Here is a 13,109-nt window from a genome sequence, read left to right as displayed (position 1 = left end):
AGGGGCTTTATTCATTTAATGGATATTTACTAACTGCCCAATCATTACGGTAAGCTCTGAGGATGACAGACCAATAAGACAAGATTCCAGCCCTCGAGGGTCTCATCTAGTGAAAGAGACATGAAAACACTACGTGCAATAGACACGTAGGTATGATGCACACCAAAGACAAACAGCTCTCCTCGGAGGACAGGGGTACCAGGAAAGGTTCCCTAAAGAAAGTCACCCTTGAGTTGCATCGTGGAGGTGTTTGCCTGGCAGCCTGTGTATCTGAACTCGGGTACCTGGTAGTCCAGGCTTGGTGTGTGTGGTGACCCAGAGACAACCACAGTGGCTAGGGAAGCATCTTCTGCAGTAGTTCCTTGGGTGCCACCAGTCCTCCGTTTCATTCCCTGCCCTTGGCATCAAGGGGACAGAGCCTGGGAGTGTGCTGTCCTTAGACTGTTGACATGCAAAATACAGCGGACAGGGCAGTTACAGAGACACGTGTGGGACACAGTCGCTGGGTGCCTCCCGCTCTGTGACTCTGTGATGACACACCAGCGTGAGTAAGAGGAGCACCGAGGGAAAAGAATGGGGTTTTGAAAACAGGGACAATCTTCTGAAAGAGCTATTTACCCTCCTCACAGCACTTCTCTCAACAGGAAGAGGAGCTGGCCTGTCTCCAGCTGAGTGGGTTGTGAAGCCTCTGCTGTTAGAAGCCTCTGCACAAAACCTCTGCTGTTAGTTACTATGCAAGCAAGCCAGGCCTTGGGTCTATTACACTGAGTTGGAAAAATAAGATTCAGGTGCTTCATTGAGGAGGGGGAGACGGCCAACACCCAGATTTGATTTGGTCGCTCTGCATGACCTGAAGCAAAGTGAGAGCTGCTGTGTCTCCTTGAAGTCCTGCCACGACCACCTAACTGCTGTGTGACCTCAGACCAGTGACTTGGAATCTCTGAGCCTCAGTCCTCCCACTGTACCAGCATATAATACAGTAGCTCATAGAGAACAGGTAGACATACACACACACGCACCCCCACACCCTAATTCAATTGCCCACATAGTATTATAGGAAAAAGAGACTTGAAAGACACATACTCATGAGAAAGTTCAACCTCATCCTGGGGACTCAACCTTTAAAAACTCAGTCCAAGAGTGCAGCAGGTGGCAGCAAAATGGGGCATGATTTTTTTTTTTTTTTTTAAAAAGGACTATTCAGAAACCCACCAGGTGATTTGAGAGTTGATTAGAGACAACTTACCGTAGGGAAGTACGTGACCCTTCGGCACTCTGCTCAGCCCAAGGAAAAGAAAGCAGGTGAGCCTTCAAGGACCTCCGTGTTCTAGCCAGCCGCCCAGGCCTGAAGCAGCCGATAGGAAGCTGCAGGCACCCTTGTGGGGGCGCCGACTACGTCGGCACTGGCGAGTGACGAGCTGGTTCTCAAGGACCCTGCCTGTCAGTCAGTGAAATCTGCAAGTACGCAGACACCGTCTCAAGGCCCTACACTGCAGAGGCCTCACTGGCACTGTTCTCACTGAGCCATTTGCAAATAAAGAACCAGATGTCTAGTAAAGAAGAGAGGAAGGTAGGTCTGATTCCCCAATTAACAACACATGTGGCCTTTCCCAGGCACCCCAGAGTTTCCTACTGGGCACTTATGCAAATGGTCCAATGAACTCTGGACCAGTTCACTCTACCTAAGCAAGAAGAATCAATCTGCTTTTCACTCCTGAAAATCCCCAAAGATATTCTGAAACACCTGATAGGATTCCCGGATGAGTGCAAATCTTCAGGAGTTCTTTAAGTGCAGAGTACAAACATTGTAACATTTCATAGCAAATTCCAAATGATGACTGAGACCAATATGGCTTCTGGTTACAGGATAATACCCGCGACAGGACACAAGATAGGGACAGAGCACCAGGCACTGGGAGTACATCTGCAGTCACAAAGAAGGCTGAGGGATGTGTTAAAATTAAAAATTCAATCATTCTGATTTAAAGAATATTTGGATGTACTTTCACGAACTTCATTTCATTTTAGACTTTACGATGCTGCTTTGAAGGCAGGGTTATGACACCAAGTGTTTAGATGATGAACCCATGGCTCGTCCAGATGAGAGAGAAGCTGGGTGAGGACACAGGTCGTCGTCCACCGACGGATGGCACAGGGACCCCAGAGAAAAGTCTTGAGGGAGCAGAGCTTCACCTTGCAGTGCACAAGCCCTGCAGGCTGTGCCCGACGCCCTCGGGGCCCCTGAGCAGGTCTCGCGCTCAGGCCGCACTGCTCTCTGTACATGAGGGTAACAACGCTATTTTAAAATAGATGTCTAATAGTTGATGTGCTTTGGAAATTATTTTCCCATGAAATAGATTTTAAAAACACCGATAGATGGCAAAATATTGTCATCTCCTAAAAATGACTGGTCTCCCTTGTTTCATGAACACTAACAGCAACTCTTTGGTATTCACCTACATCACCAAATGCGCTGCTCACTGAATTCCAGATCAGAATACGGCTGCCTCGTGCAGGATCCCTGTGGAATTCTGAGTGTACAGGGTAGGCTTCTGGCCTGAATCAAAACCTTGAGAAACACAGATGCAGGGCCTGTCCAGAATGGAAGCGTCATCACATATCGCCCTGCAAACAGATGTGCTGGCTGCAAATTTCAGTTCTGTCCTTTCTTCCCATTTCCTCTACCAATAATATCAAACCGCCTACATCCTAAAGCATTTATTGTGCTCAGGGAAAAAAAGTACATTGCAACCTTTTCTTACGGCGTTTTATTTTATTTTATTTATTTTTTATTTATTGGCTGTGTTGGGTCTTTGTTGCTGCACGTGGGCTTTCTGTAGTTGCGGAGAGCAGGGGCTACTCTTCATTGCAGTGCACAGGCTTCTTTTACTGATTGATTGATTGATTGGCTGCATTGGGTCTTCGCTGCTATGCGCGGGCTTTCTCCAGCTGCGGTGAGCAGGGGCTACCCTTTGCTGTGGTTTGCAGGCTTCTTAGCACGCTGGCTTCTCTTGTTGCGGAGTGTGGGCTCTGGGCGTGCGGGCTTCAGTAGTTGTGGTGCACGGGCATAGTTGCTCTGCAGCATTCCCAGATCAGGGATTGAACCTGTGTTCCCTGCAATGGCAGGCGGATTCCTAACCACTGCGCCACCAGGGAAGCCCCTCGTAAGGTATAACAATTCCTTCTCAGATCCTAAACCCCATCACACGTTTTTTCTCTCATAACCTTCCCCACCTTCCTCCCCCTCTTCCTGTCCGGACCGATCAGACCTTAGGAAAGGGCCTGCTGTTCACCGTCATCTTGAAGCAGCTTGACGCCTCTTCTGGAGTGTGAGCTTAACTACGGTAAACGTCACACACGCTCTCTACCTGGAAGCTCTGCTGTTCTCGGCGTGTAGTCAGTCCTTACATTCAATTACAATTAGTCTCTCTCAGGAGAAACTCACCACTAGGATCTCATCACCACCAACAGCAGTTAGTTCTGTATATGTACATGCCAGGCCCTGCAAGACAACCTTCACAGGAGGTCCTAATGTTAATCCCATTGTAAAGACAGAGAGACTCAGAGAGAGAAAGCAACTTGCTCAAAGTGCCACGGCCACCAGGGGACAGAGCCAGGACCTGCACCCGGGGCAGCCTCCAGGGCCACTGCCCCTGCTCCGTGAAGGCCTGCCAGCCCCGAGTCCACTCCTCCCAGGACACGTTAAGAGCTGAGACGGAACACAACAAAACCACACCATGCAGCCACGGCAGGTCAGCTGAGCTCCAGAGGCCACGACCCGACCTCGGCAGAGCCAGGGACACCTGTGAAGACGGGCTCCCCTCGCATGTGCTGTACACCGCTTGCCTCTGTTTTCCTGCAGGACACTCCCACGTGATATTTGACAGACACAATTTCCTTAGCTTTACTGGGGGAGAGGGAGAGAAACGGATTTTAAAAACATAATGCAAAGGCCCACTGATAAACAAATATAAATTTAAAATTATTGATAGTGCTTCACTCACACTTTAGGTCAAGTTTAGCGCGTATAAAGAACTAAAACCTCCTAACTAAAATTATTAGCCACTCAAGGCTGTATACCAACACATCGTTAAAAGCTATTTTTCACAGTTGTTTAAAAGTGTGTCAGCACGACTGAGAGTAATTTCAATTAAACAAATTTGCAATTATGAGTACAATAGCTGCCTTGCCATTTTTACATGACAGCATGAGCTAAAAGAAAAAAAATCCCACTTGTAATGCAAGCAGGAAACCTAAGTAAAAGTATTATTTAAAATAAACAGGGACTTCCCTGCGGTCCAGTCGTTAGGACGTCGCCTTCCAGTGCAGGGGCTTAGGGTTTGAGAGCCTATGTGCCTCGCGGCCAAAAAACCAAAACATAAAACAGAAGCAATATTGTAACAAATTCAATAAAGACTTTAAAAATGGTCCACATCAAAAAAAAATCTGATATTAAAATTTTAAAAAATAAAATAGTGTGATTACAATATATAAATGTGTAAATTGGGTCATATGTTAGAGAGTCCAATTTCAACCTGCACCTGGTCCAGCCGCTGGCCAAGCAAAGCTGCCTGCAGGGTGCTGTCCAGGCAGGGAGGGGGGCTCTATACCAGGTGTGGGGTGTGAAGGAGGGGCACCACTGCCCGGGGCAGCGGGGGAGGGGCTGCTGGCATCTCTAAGACACGTTTGTTTCCTGAGAAACACCTGTCCTGCTTTGAAGGTTGGAGCGCCCTTGAATTTTGGTTTCCTACGAACTATTAGGACTTCTCCGACTTGCATATCTACATTGATCTCCTTTACTTAAACAATGCCAAGAATAGCTTCTGTTCAGACTAGGCTTCTCAAGAGTCTGATCTGTTTAATATTGCCAGGTACATTCCTGCATCAGACATGAGAAAACATTATTTGGGATTCATATTGAAATAGGTTCTCTTGTAGGAGGAATCCTGAAACAGACGAGTGCAATGTATAGGTATCCATTGATTTAATCTAGGTCAAGAAAATAACATTCTAAATATAACCAAGCCTTCGCTGTTTTCCTTGCAATATGTTCCTCACACTTCTTTCCTCTCTTGCTTCCTCTCATCTTGGGGAGGCTGTTTCTGGGTTGAGAGGTGAGTGGAGGTCAGGTCTGATTTCTAGAACTGCGCCTGCATTGTCCTATATCTCACCTCTGTCCCCCAGGTGGACCCGTCCTTCGGAGGAGGAGGCAACCCCCACAGCGGGCGAACAGACCCCTGCCACACAAAACCAGCGGGAAGTACATGTGATCTGAAGGACTGTTTCCTCCTCGTGCCATTTGAAGAAATGCTGGTCAAAATATCGTTTATACTCTAAATCCTAGTCGCATGTTTAGGTCCTAATTTTCAGGCCATATCCTTTCCTGAGTACATCGGCTCTACCCCATGAAGTGAGTCTAATGAGGCCTGTAGTAAGTGGGCCACCCCGGCGCTGCAGAGCGGGTCTCTCATCTCCACATCTGTACCGTCCCTGCTTTTCAGAGGGCCTGCAAGAGGTCCTCCAGCTGTCTTAGTCCATCCTTTAAATGAACCCAACAGGGAGGGCAAATAGAACCAGGTAAGTGACAGAGAAATGGAACGTCCCTATAGCATCACTCCAAGTGAAAACCGCCAGACACACAGGTCTGCAGAGGCAGGTCTAGGAGGCAGAGGTGGGCCACCTTGTTTGCTCTGTGATACATCGACCCTCGGTGTATGTCCGTGAAGTCAAGCATTCTCTAATTGCTGACGTTTGTGGAATAAACGTAAGTGAAGGCAAGACAGGAGGAAAGGTGCAGAAGCACGATCATCCCAAGTTTTTCCTGGAACTGAACTTTCTAAAGGCCAATCCATCTTGGAGCCACCCGGCCGGACCCCGTCACCGCACTCCATCCCCAGCAGCTGCTCCCCCACCTGCACCTCCTGGGTCACCCTGCTGAGCCCCTCCCTCCCTCCCTCCCTCCCTCCTCTGTCTTCCTGTCTTTGTGCAAGCTGCCTGCCCTGCCCCCTTCCATATCTAAGTCCTGTTTGCCTGACAAGATTCAGCTGAACCATGATCTGTACAGTTTCCTGAGCATTTAAGGCAAAGTTTAAGGCTCTGCCCTTCTTTGAAATCACAGTGGTGCATCGCTCACCCAAGGCCCTTGACTGCACACTGACTGCAAATATCCGTCTGCACGGACCTGCTGTCAGACGGTGAGCGCCTTGAGGACAGGAGCTCATTTCTAAAAACCATTTTGATGTTTCCGGGCGATGAGTATCACAGACCGCGTGGTGCCTCCCCCGTGGTAAGTGTTCGGTGCGTGTTCCCTGGAACGAACGCATCACACTGAGAGAACAGTAATTTTTAGCTACTCCAGCTCAGAGGAGAAGAACCACTTAAAACTCGTACCGAACAGAAACATTTGGAGACCAAGGCCAGACGCAGATCATCTCCGTGCTGCTCCAAGTTCTCTGACAAGGAAGTTGAAGGCTTCAGCCTGTTTCCTCTACCTTCCTACCCTCTTCCAGGGCCCAAAGCTACTGGAACTCATGTGGTCTCTAGTAATGGAAGCCACATCCAAGGAGCTTAAGTGACAGGGGAGTTATACCAGCTTTTGGAGTCTTAGGAAGGACTGTGGGAAGGGCCGGTGCAGCTGGGCCCTGGCACACGGAGGGACTGGGGACTCCGCCCCACCAGCATCTTCCCTCCATCTCCCATCTCCGATCTGCCACTTCCTTCCCTCGGTCTCTGCATTCTCCCCACCATGGGAAACATGGCCAGAGATGGTTCCCAGGAAGACCACTCACAGCCTAAGCTCTCTTTGGTTTTCCACCCAAACAAGACCAAGAAGAGGCCCATTTGGCCAGCTTTGTTAGGTGCTCACCCCTGGACCAATCAACTGGGCCCAGGGGCAGAGTCTCACCGGACCAGTGTGGAAGCTGCCCTATCAATGCTACGTACGGGGGAGGGAGCTGCTTCCAGAAAATGATGCCAGGGTCCACTGTTCCCGTGATTCTGGACAGGACGGCTTCGGTGCACAGTGGTTTGGAAGCTCCACTTTCAGGAGGTCGAAAATATCTCTGCCTTCCCTGTGCAGACAGCTTTTTTCTTCCTTTCATGTTACCTTCCTTCAAAAATTTTCCTTGCTCCTCATCTTGCAGCAAACAAACATATAATTTGACTCCTGGAATTTCTCTCCTGCCTTGTCATCACCCCTCCTCCAATCAGAAAAGGGTTTCCTAGGTAACCATGGGTAATTTGCATACTTCCAACACCCCCCCCCCCTTCCTGATCCTGGGAGCTCAGAGATTTCAAATATATTTTATGTAGGATACGACCTACCTTTTTAAAAACAGTTTTCCCCCTTTTCTTTCCTTCCTTTTCTCCATCTGAACATTTGGTCCAAACCACACTATTTTTAAACCAGTCGTTTACTCAGAACCCAACTTATTGGAACCTAATTCCTGTTCCTACGTTATCAGTCCTCACCCCACTTTTCTTTTCGGTAAGAAACCATCATAATCAATAGGAAAGAGTTCTGGTTACTCAATGAGAAAATGTTACCAACTGGGGTATCTTTTTTGTCTACATGGAAAGGGATGTCAGTTATATCCCGAGAAAATAGAACATATGGATTTTCTTTTTCTTTATCATTCATTCACCAAAATTTTTTAATTGAGTACTTACTAGGTTCTAAAACCTAAAGATAGTAGAAAAGTCAAGACCCAGTGCTTGACAGTAACTCAGTGCAAGGGTGGAAAAATGAATAAATGCCATGCAGTGTGGCAACTGCCAAACAGAAGAATGTGTTAGAAATGCTTATTCTACCATCACCCTAGAACTTCAAAAACTGCACACTGGGTACATGACTGGACAGATGATCTAGGAGAAATTACCATATTTAATGAATGCTGGGATAAGTGATCATTTATTCCAGTAAAATTCTGTGTAAACGTCTAGACCACAGCTGTCATCTCTTGTACAAATATTTCACCTGCTTAATTGTCATTACTCATCTCCTCTCCTCACCTTACTTCTGTCACTTTCTTTCAGGAGCACGTGAAGGCTAAAAAAAGTAGCCGCCTCTGTCAAACACAGAATCCAAACACTTCTGTGAGGTGTTCTTTCTCCTCTGAGAAACAGTACACACGTGAGACATCTTACAAAATAGTTATGTAAGGCAACCGGCATTTTGCTGATTTTGCCCTCATTTCTGAATTGTGCCTGCATGGAAAAGATGTTAGTATAAAAGAGACTTAGGTCCCACCCGGAATCCCCAGCCTTTGTTTGATGTGTTACCTGCAGGGAGAAGCGGAGGGGAGGATGAGGGGAGCGGCTGTGCGAGGCAGGTGGGCAGACGGGGCTCTGGCAGGGGTCCCCGGCAAGGCCCGATTCAGCTGTGCACAGCGGGAAGCACACAGGACACCACGGGGGCGCGAGGCTCCGCAGCGGGCGGGCTGGGGCAGCGGCAGGACCGGCGATGCCAGCCAGAAACCCCGGGGACCCAACGGGAGTCCTGCCGCATTCAGGGGAGTGAGCTTGCATGTGAACACGCGTGAGACACCCTCGGGGCTTCCAGAAAACCCTGAGGGGGCTCTGCTGGGGACGCAGATCCGTGTGCACAGGTGGGTGGTGACCACCGGGATGCGGAACAGAAGTTCCTTCCTTCACGTCCCCAGAGTCCGACTCGTTCTCTCACCGTCACAGGTGGCCCACTAAGATGGGGATGCCCTCTGGGTACCACGTTGCCTTGAGGCGCGCCTCTCTCCTTCACGTAAATCTCGCGGAACAGTCTGCCCTGCTCTTTCCTCACTGGACCCCGGTCAAATTCCCGCGATAACACCCTCCCTGGCTCCAGACCGCGCTCGCGTAGAGATCCCAGCGACGCTATGCACTATAAAACGAAACAAAACAAACACAAACGGAAGCTCCTGTAAAGGCCTGCTGCTCTCTGGGTTTCCTAACGTCACAGCCCCCCGCGTCCCCCCAGCACCCCGCATTGCAGATTCTGCCTCTTTCTGGACTTGGAATCAGATTCCAGCTCTGGGCGGGGTGGGCGGGGGAGCCCGGCGGGAGCCCCGGGCCCGCAGCTCCCAGCAGACCTTCCAGGCAGTCCTGCTGATGGATGATTCCGCCCCAACATCCGGGGTCGCGTCCCAGGAAGTGGCCCCCAGGCCCCTCCGTGGCAGCCTGAGCTGGGCTCCGCTCCACTCGCGGCTGGATGGCTGCCCCGAAGCCCGGCTCCTCTGGGATGGCCTGTCTGCCCACCGCATGCCTCCACGTGCTACTGACTGCTTGGCCCTCCACCAAGTCCCTGAAGACAGATGCCCTATGGGGCGGGTGCCACTGGGCCCACCTGTGCACATCGCTGGTCCTTCCCTCTGGAGTCAACCCTTATCCCACACGTGGCCGCCCCTGCCTTCTCTGGTACACCCTCCTGGCTGCTGCTTGGGCCTCAGCTTGACCAGGTTACGGAAAATAAGTCGCCCAGGAGACATCGGGGCGGCTGCAGGGGGCCGGCCCCGCCTGCGCACCGCGCGAAGCTGGAGCCCAGAGGCGCCCGTGGCAGGAAAGGCTCGACTGACTCTTGCTCAGGACACCAGCCAGGCGAGGCCCAGGCCCCCCGGGGGTCTCTGCGGCTCAGAGGTCTCAGCTGCGAAGACGGACTCGGGTCTCACCTGCGCGTCCCTGAGGCTTCCTCACAAACACAGGCCCATCTCTAGACTCAGCCCCCAAGTCTCCGCTGAGGACCAGGGTGACGCTGTGCACAACCCCGAGGCTGAAGAGCGTCTGCCTGCGTCTGGATTCGCGCCTCTTGGTCGCTGGGACAGCACCACCAACGCCGAGGCCACAGTACATTCGGGGCCAGGCCTCCGAGGGGCGTGAAGAAGGAGGTGACAGACAAGGGGACAGGCCGTGGGGGCGGCCGGAGGGGAGGGGTGGCTGACTCCCACGGCTGCCTCTGGGCACACACCTGGGCGGCAGCCAGCGGAAAGATGTGACCTTGTGAACTGGAATAACAAGTTTAAAGGCCCAAAATGATGGAAAGCCTTTCTCATAATCACCCAAAACATTGGGGTGGGGCTGCCCCGCCCGTCCCGTTTCTGCCAGCTAATCTGAGACGTCCTGTGCCCGCACACACTGCTCGGTGCACGCTTCATCGCTTCACTCTGATCAGTGCTGTGGGGGCGGGACAGGGCACCACGAAGGGGTGTGAGGTACTCTCACCCGGCATCTTGGAAGGAGGGTGTTGGATCTCCACACTACAGGAAGGTACACAGATGCTGAGTGGAGACACAGCCAGAGTACCCCTTGAAAGCTGCCGGCTGCAAGTTCAAGAGGAAAGAGTGGCTGCCTGGTTAATTCCCACAAAGGTGCGCGGTGACGCAGCAGGTCGCCGAGGACGCAGCTCCCTGGACGCCCTGGCCCCGCCTCACTGGCACCGAGCAGGCGCTCTGCTCTCTCCCTGCTCTGCGCAGACCTGCTCCCCTGGGGTCCAGGCAGCCTGCAGGTAATCCGGAAGAGTCCTGGGGGACCCGGTGGAACAGGGAGTCTGGGGACTGAACTAACTGTGCTTTAATGTGTCTCACGCTGGTGGCCGGCGGGGCTGCTCTGTGAAGGCAACGAGATGCACCCCTCCTAGACGCTTCAAAAGGAAGGCTTGGGGAGGAGGGCACGGAAGGGATAGGGAAAAGAAATATCAGGCTGAAAAACAGTTTTCTTAGAGCTCCCTTCCGGGCTGTCTGAACCGCAACAACAGAAGTTCTTGTACTCTATTGCCACCAGCCTCGCGATAAAAATGAAGGAAGGGCAAGACGCCAGCAGAGGTCTAACGCCAGCTCCTTGGTACTGCATGCTGTTGATTTCAAGGGGACACAACTTCTGACGGACTCTCCCAAGATGAGCTGGAGTTGGCTTCTCTTTGCTGGCCAACATTTAAGTTCACATCACTGCACTCACTCCGCTGTCTACCGAAACAAGACCAGAGATGTCGTCCACCTGCCACGGCCCGTAGCAGTTTCCCAGCACACTACCCAGAGAACAGTCCTGTGGACTACAGAACCTTGCCGGCCAGCATCTATGCCACTGGACAAAGTATTTTTATTTTTTTCTGATTAAAATTTTACCCCTCAAGCTGCAGGAAGACCAGGCATCATTTCAGAATGACAGCTTTACATGAAGTCTCATTCTCTTTCCTCTAGTACCAGAGCTTCCCCACCATCTGTCCTGACTGCCAAAACCAAGCCAACTCACTGTACTGAGGTCATTATTTATTTAAAAAAAAAAGGAGAGAGAGAGAGAGGTTGACTGTGAAAGTTACTGATTTATGTTCTAATTCCTAGCAATTTTTTTAGAACTCTGTGCGATTTTCAAAGCATTTCACATAGACAGGCTCATCTTATGTTTGCAGCTACCAATTAAAGATGGCATTCGTGCTCTTAAGTTGGTAGGTGAGGAAACTGAGGCTCAGGGAGTCCCAATACCAGACATCCAGGATGTGGAGAGTCGGGAATCAAGGTTTCTGACTCTTAGCTCTCAGCTCTTTCCGAGAAAGACTACACCGCCTCTCCTTTTAATGCCATAAACCGTTTCCAGTCATCTAATAAAGCCTCCCCTAAGGAATGAAGGAGGATTAATTAAGCATCTGCCAAGCACCAGGCAGTGAGTCTCCTTCCCTGATATAAACCCCGAGGGAGGGTGGAGGGAGCTACTGTGCCCTGGGCCCCCAAGGACTTTTGCATCGCGTGGAGCCGCCTGGAGACGTTTAAGAGCAAATGAAGAATGAGACATGGCTCAGCCAGCAGTCAGGGGTGGGTGCCATCCCACACGGGGAGGAGGACGAGGAGGAGGAAGGCAGTGCTCCCTTGCTTGTTCTGAAAGCCGTCCGGTGAACACTTTTGGCTGAAAATGTTCGGCCTCTGGCTTCTTGTCCAGAGAGAGGGCTGGGCTGTTTATAGTGGCCCCTGACGAGGCCAACAGTGGGTCCCTGAACCAACAGTGGGTTGTCCACAGCCTGCCCAGGACCCCAGGAAGCAGCCTGCTGCGAAGGACTCTGCCCAACAAGGGGGATGACAGTTTGCTCAGCCAATTAGGCTGGTTCCTCCCGGAATTTGTACAGGGACAACGGAGAGGACAGGCCAGAAAAGACTTCGGCCAGGGCAGCATGGGGCAGAGACGTGAATGTGTGTGTAACCGGGCACAGACACTGGCCAGAGCCAGGGTCCAGATGCAGGAGGTCTCTGGCCTCAGACCTGCCTTGGTTCTGAGTAGCTTTCCAGCCCTGACTCAGGTGTACCCTAAATAAATCCCCTCTGTCCTGAAAAGGCCACCATGAGGGACTCTGTGCTGGCACCGAAACACCGAAACTGAGAATTGAAATGTGAGCTTGAAAAACTCAGAAAAGGGGGGAAAACAAAGTAACTGAAGATGGAAACGGAATGTGGGCACAAAGAGATCCCAGAAGACACGGGGGGGCCCGGTGTGGGGCAGAGATGGTGACGATGGGGATGTGCCCGAAAGGAAGCGGACAGAGTTTTAAAACATCAGAGCGCAAACAGCAGGCAGAGGAGTCGGATGGGGGAGGGCTGGGTGTGCACGTCTGGACCCCCGAGCGAGGGGCCAGAAGACATCCTTACAGACACGATTCAAGAAAACTCCCCTCAGACCCAGGCGGAGCCAAAGCTGATTAGGGAGAGACAGGGCCGTACACACCAGGGAGAGCAGGTCCGCACGGAGACGGACCCTGCTGCGGTTATTAAACTTTAAAGATAAAGAATCTTTTAGTCAGAAAAGGAACACGATCAGGCCTGGCCTCAGATTTCTTTATCTCATGTTAAAGTTGAGAAGACAAATGAGCAACACTTACTAGATCCTCGGTAAAAAAAAAAAAAATGGGTGAGCCAAGGATTTTACATCCAACCAAGCGGTCACTTAGGTATAAACAAACATGCGAGGACTCAGGGAATACCGTTTCCCCAAGTCCTTTAGCAAACTTCTAGACACACATTAACTCCTAGGACGTAACACCGGTCTTGGCGTGTGGTAAGTGCTTGATAGATGTGCACCGAGAGACTAACAAAACAGCCTTTTCTCCATGAACTGCTCTTTCTGCCACATCTCCTTGGTAC

At 51.1% G+C, this 13,109-nt stretch overlaps 1 protein-coding gene across 5 annotated transcripts in view; it reads right to left on the bottom strand.

Annotated features, from left to right (window-relative positions):
• The window catches only part of FARS2 (phenylalanyl-tRNA synthetase 2, mitochondrial), a 361,327-nt gene that overhangs the window by 110,184 nt on the left and 238,034 nt on the right, over positions 1–13,109 (bottom strand). The window contains exon 8 of one of the 5 annotated variants that reach the window (XM_057699091.1): positions 8,516–8,875. The exons of the other annotated variants lie outside the window; for them this stretch is intronic. Within the exon in view, the coding sequence (XP_057555074.1) occupies positions 8,869–8,875 (7 nt within the window). The 3' untranslated portion in view covers positions 8,516–8,868. Of the gene's footprint in view, positions 1–8,515; positions 8,876–13,109 lie in introns of those variants that run through there. 5 annotated transcript variants of the gene reach the window in all.

The sequence above is a fragment of the Hippopotamus amphibius genome, chromosome 11 (assembly GCF_030028045.1).
Source record: "Hippopotamus amphibius kiboko isolate mHipAmp2 chromosome 11, mHipAmp2.hap2, whole genome shotgun sequence".
In the NCBI taxonomy this organism is placed as follows: Eukaryota; Metazoa; Chordata; class Mammalia; order Artiodactyla; family Hippopotamidae; genus Hippopotamus; species Hippopotamus amphibius.
The sequence above is the reverse complement of the archived record's forward strand: the minus strand, read 5'-3'. Positions and strand labels throughout refer to the sequence as shown.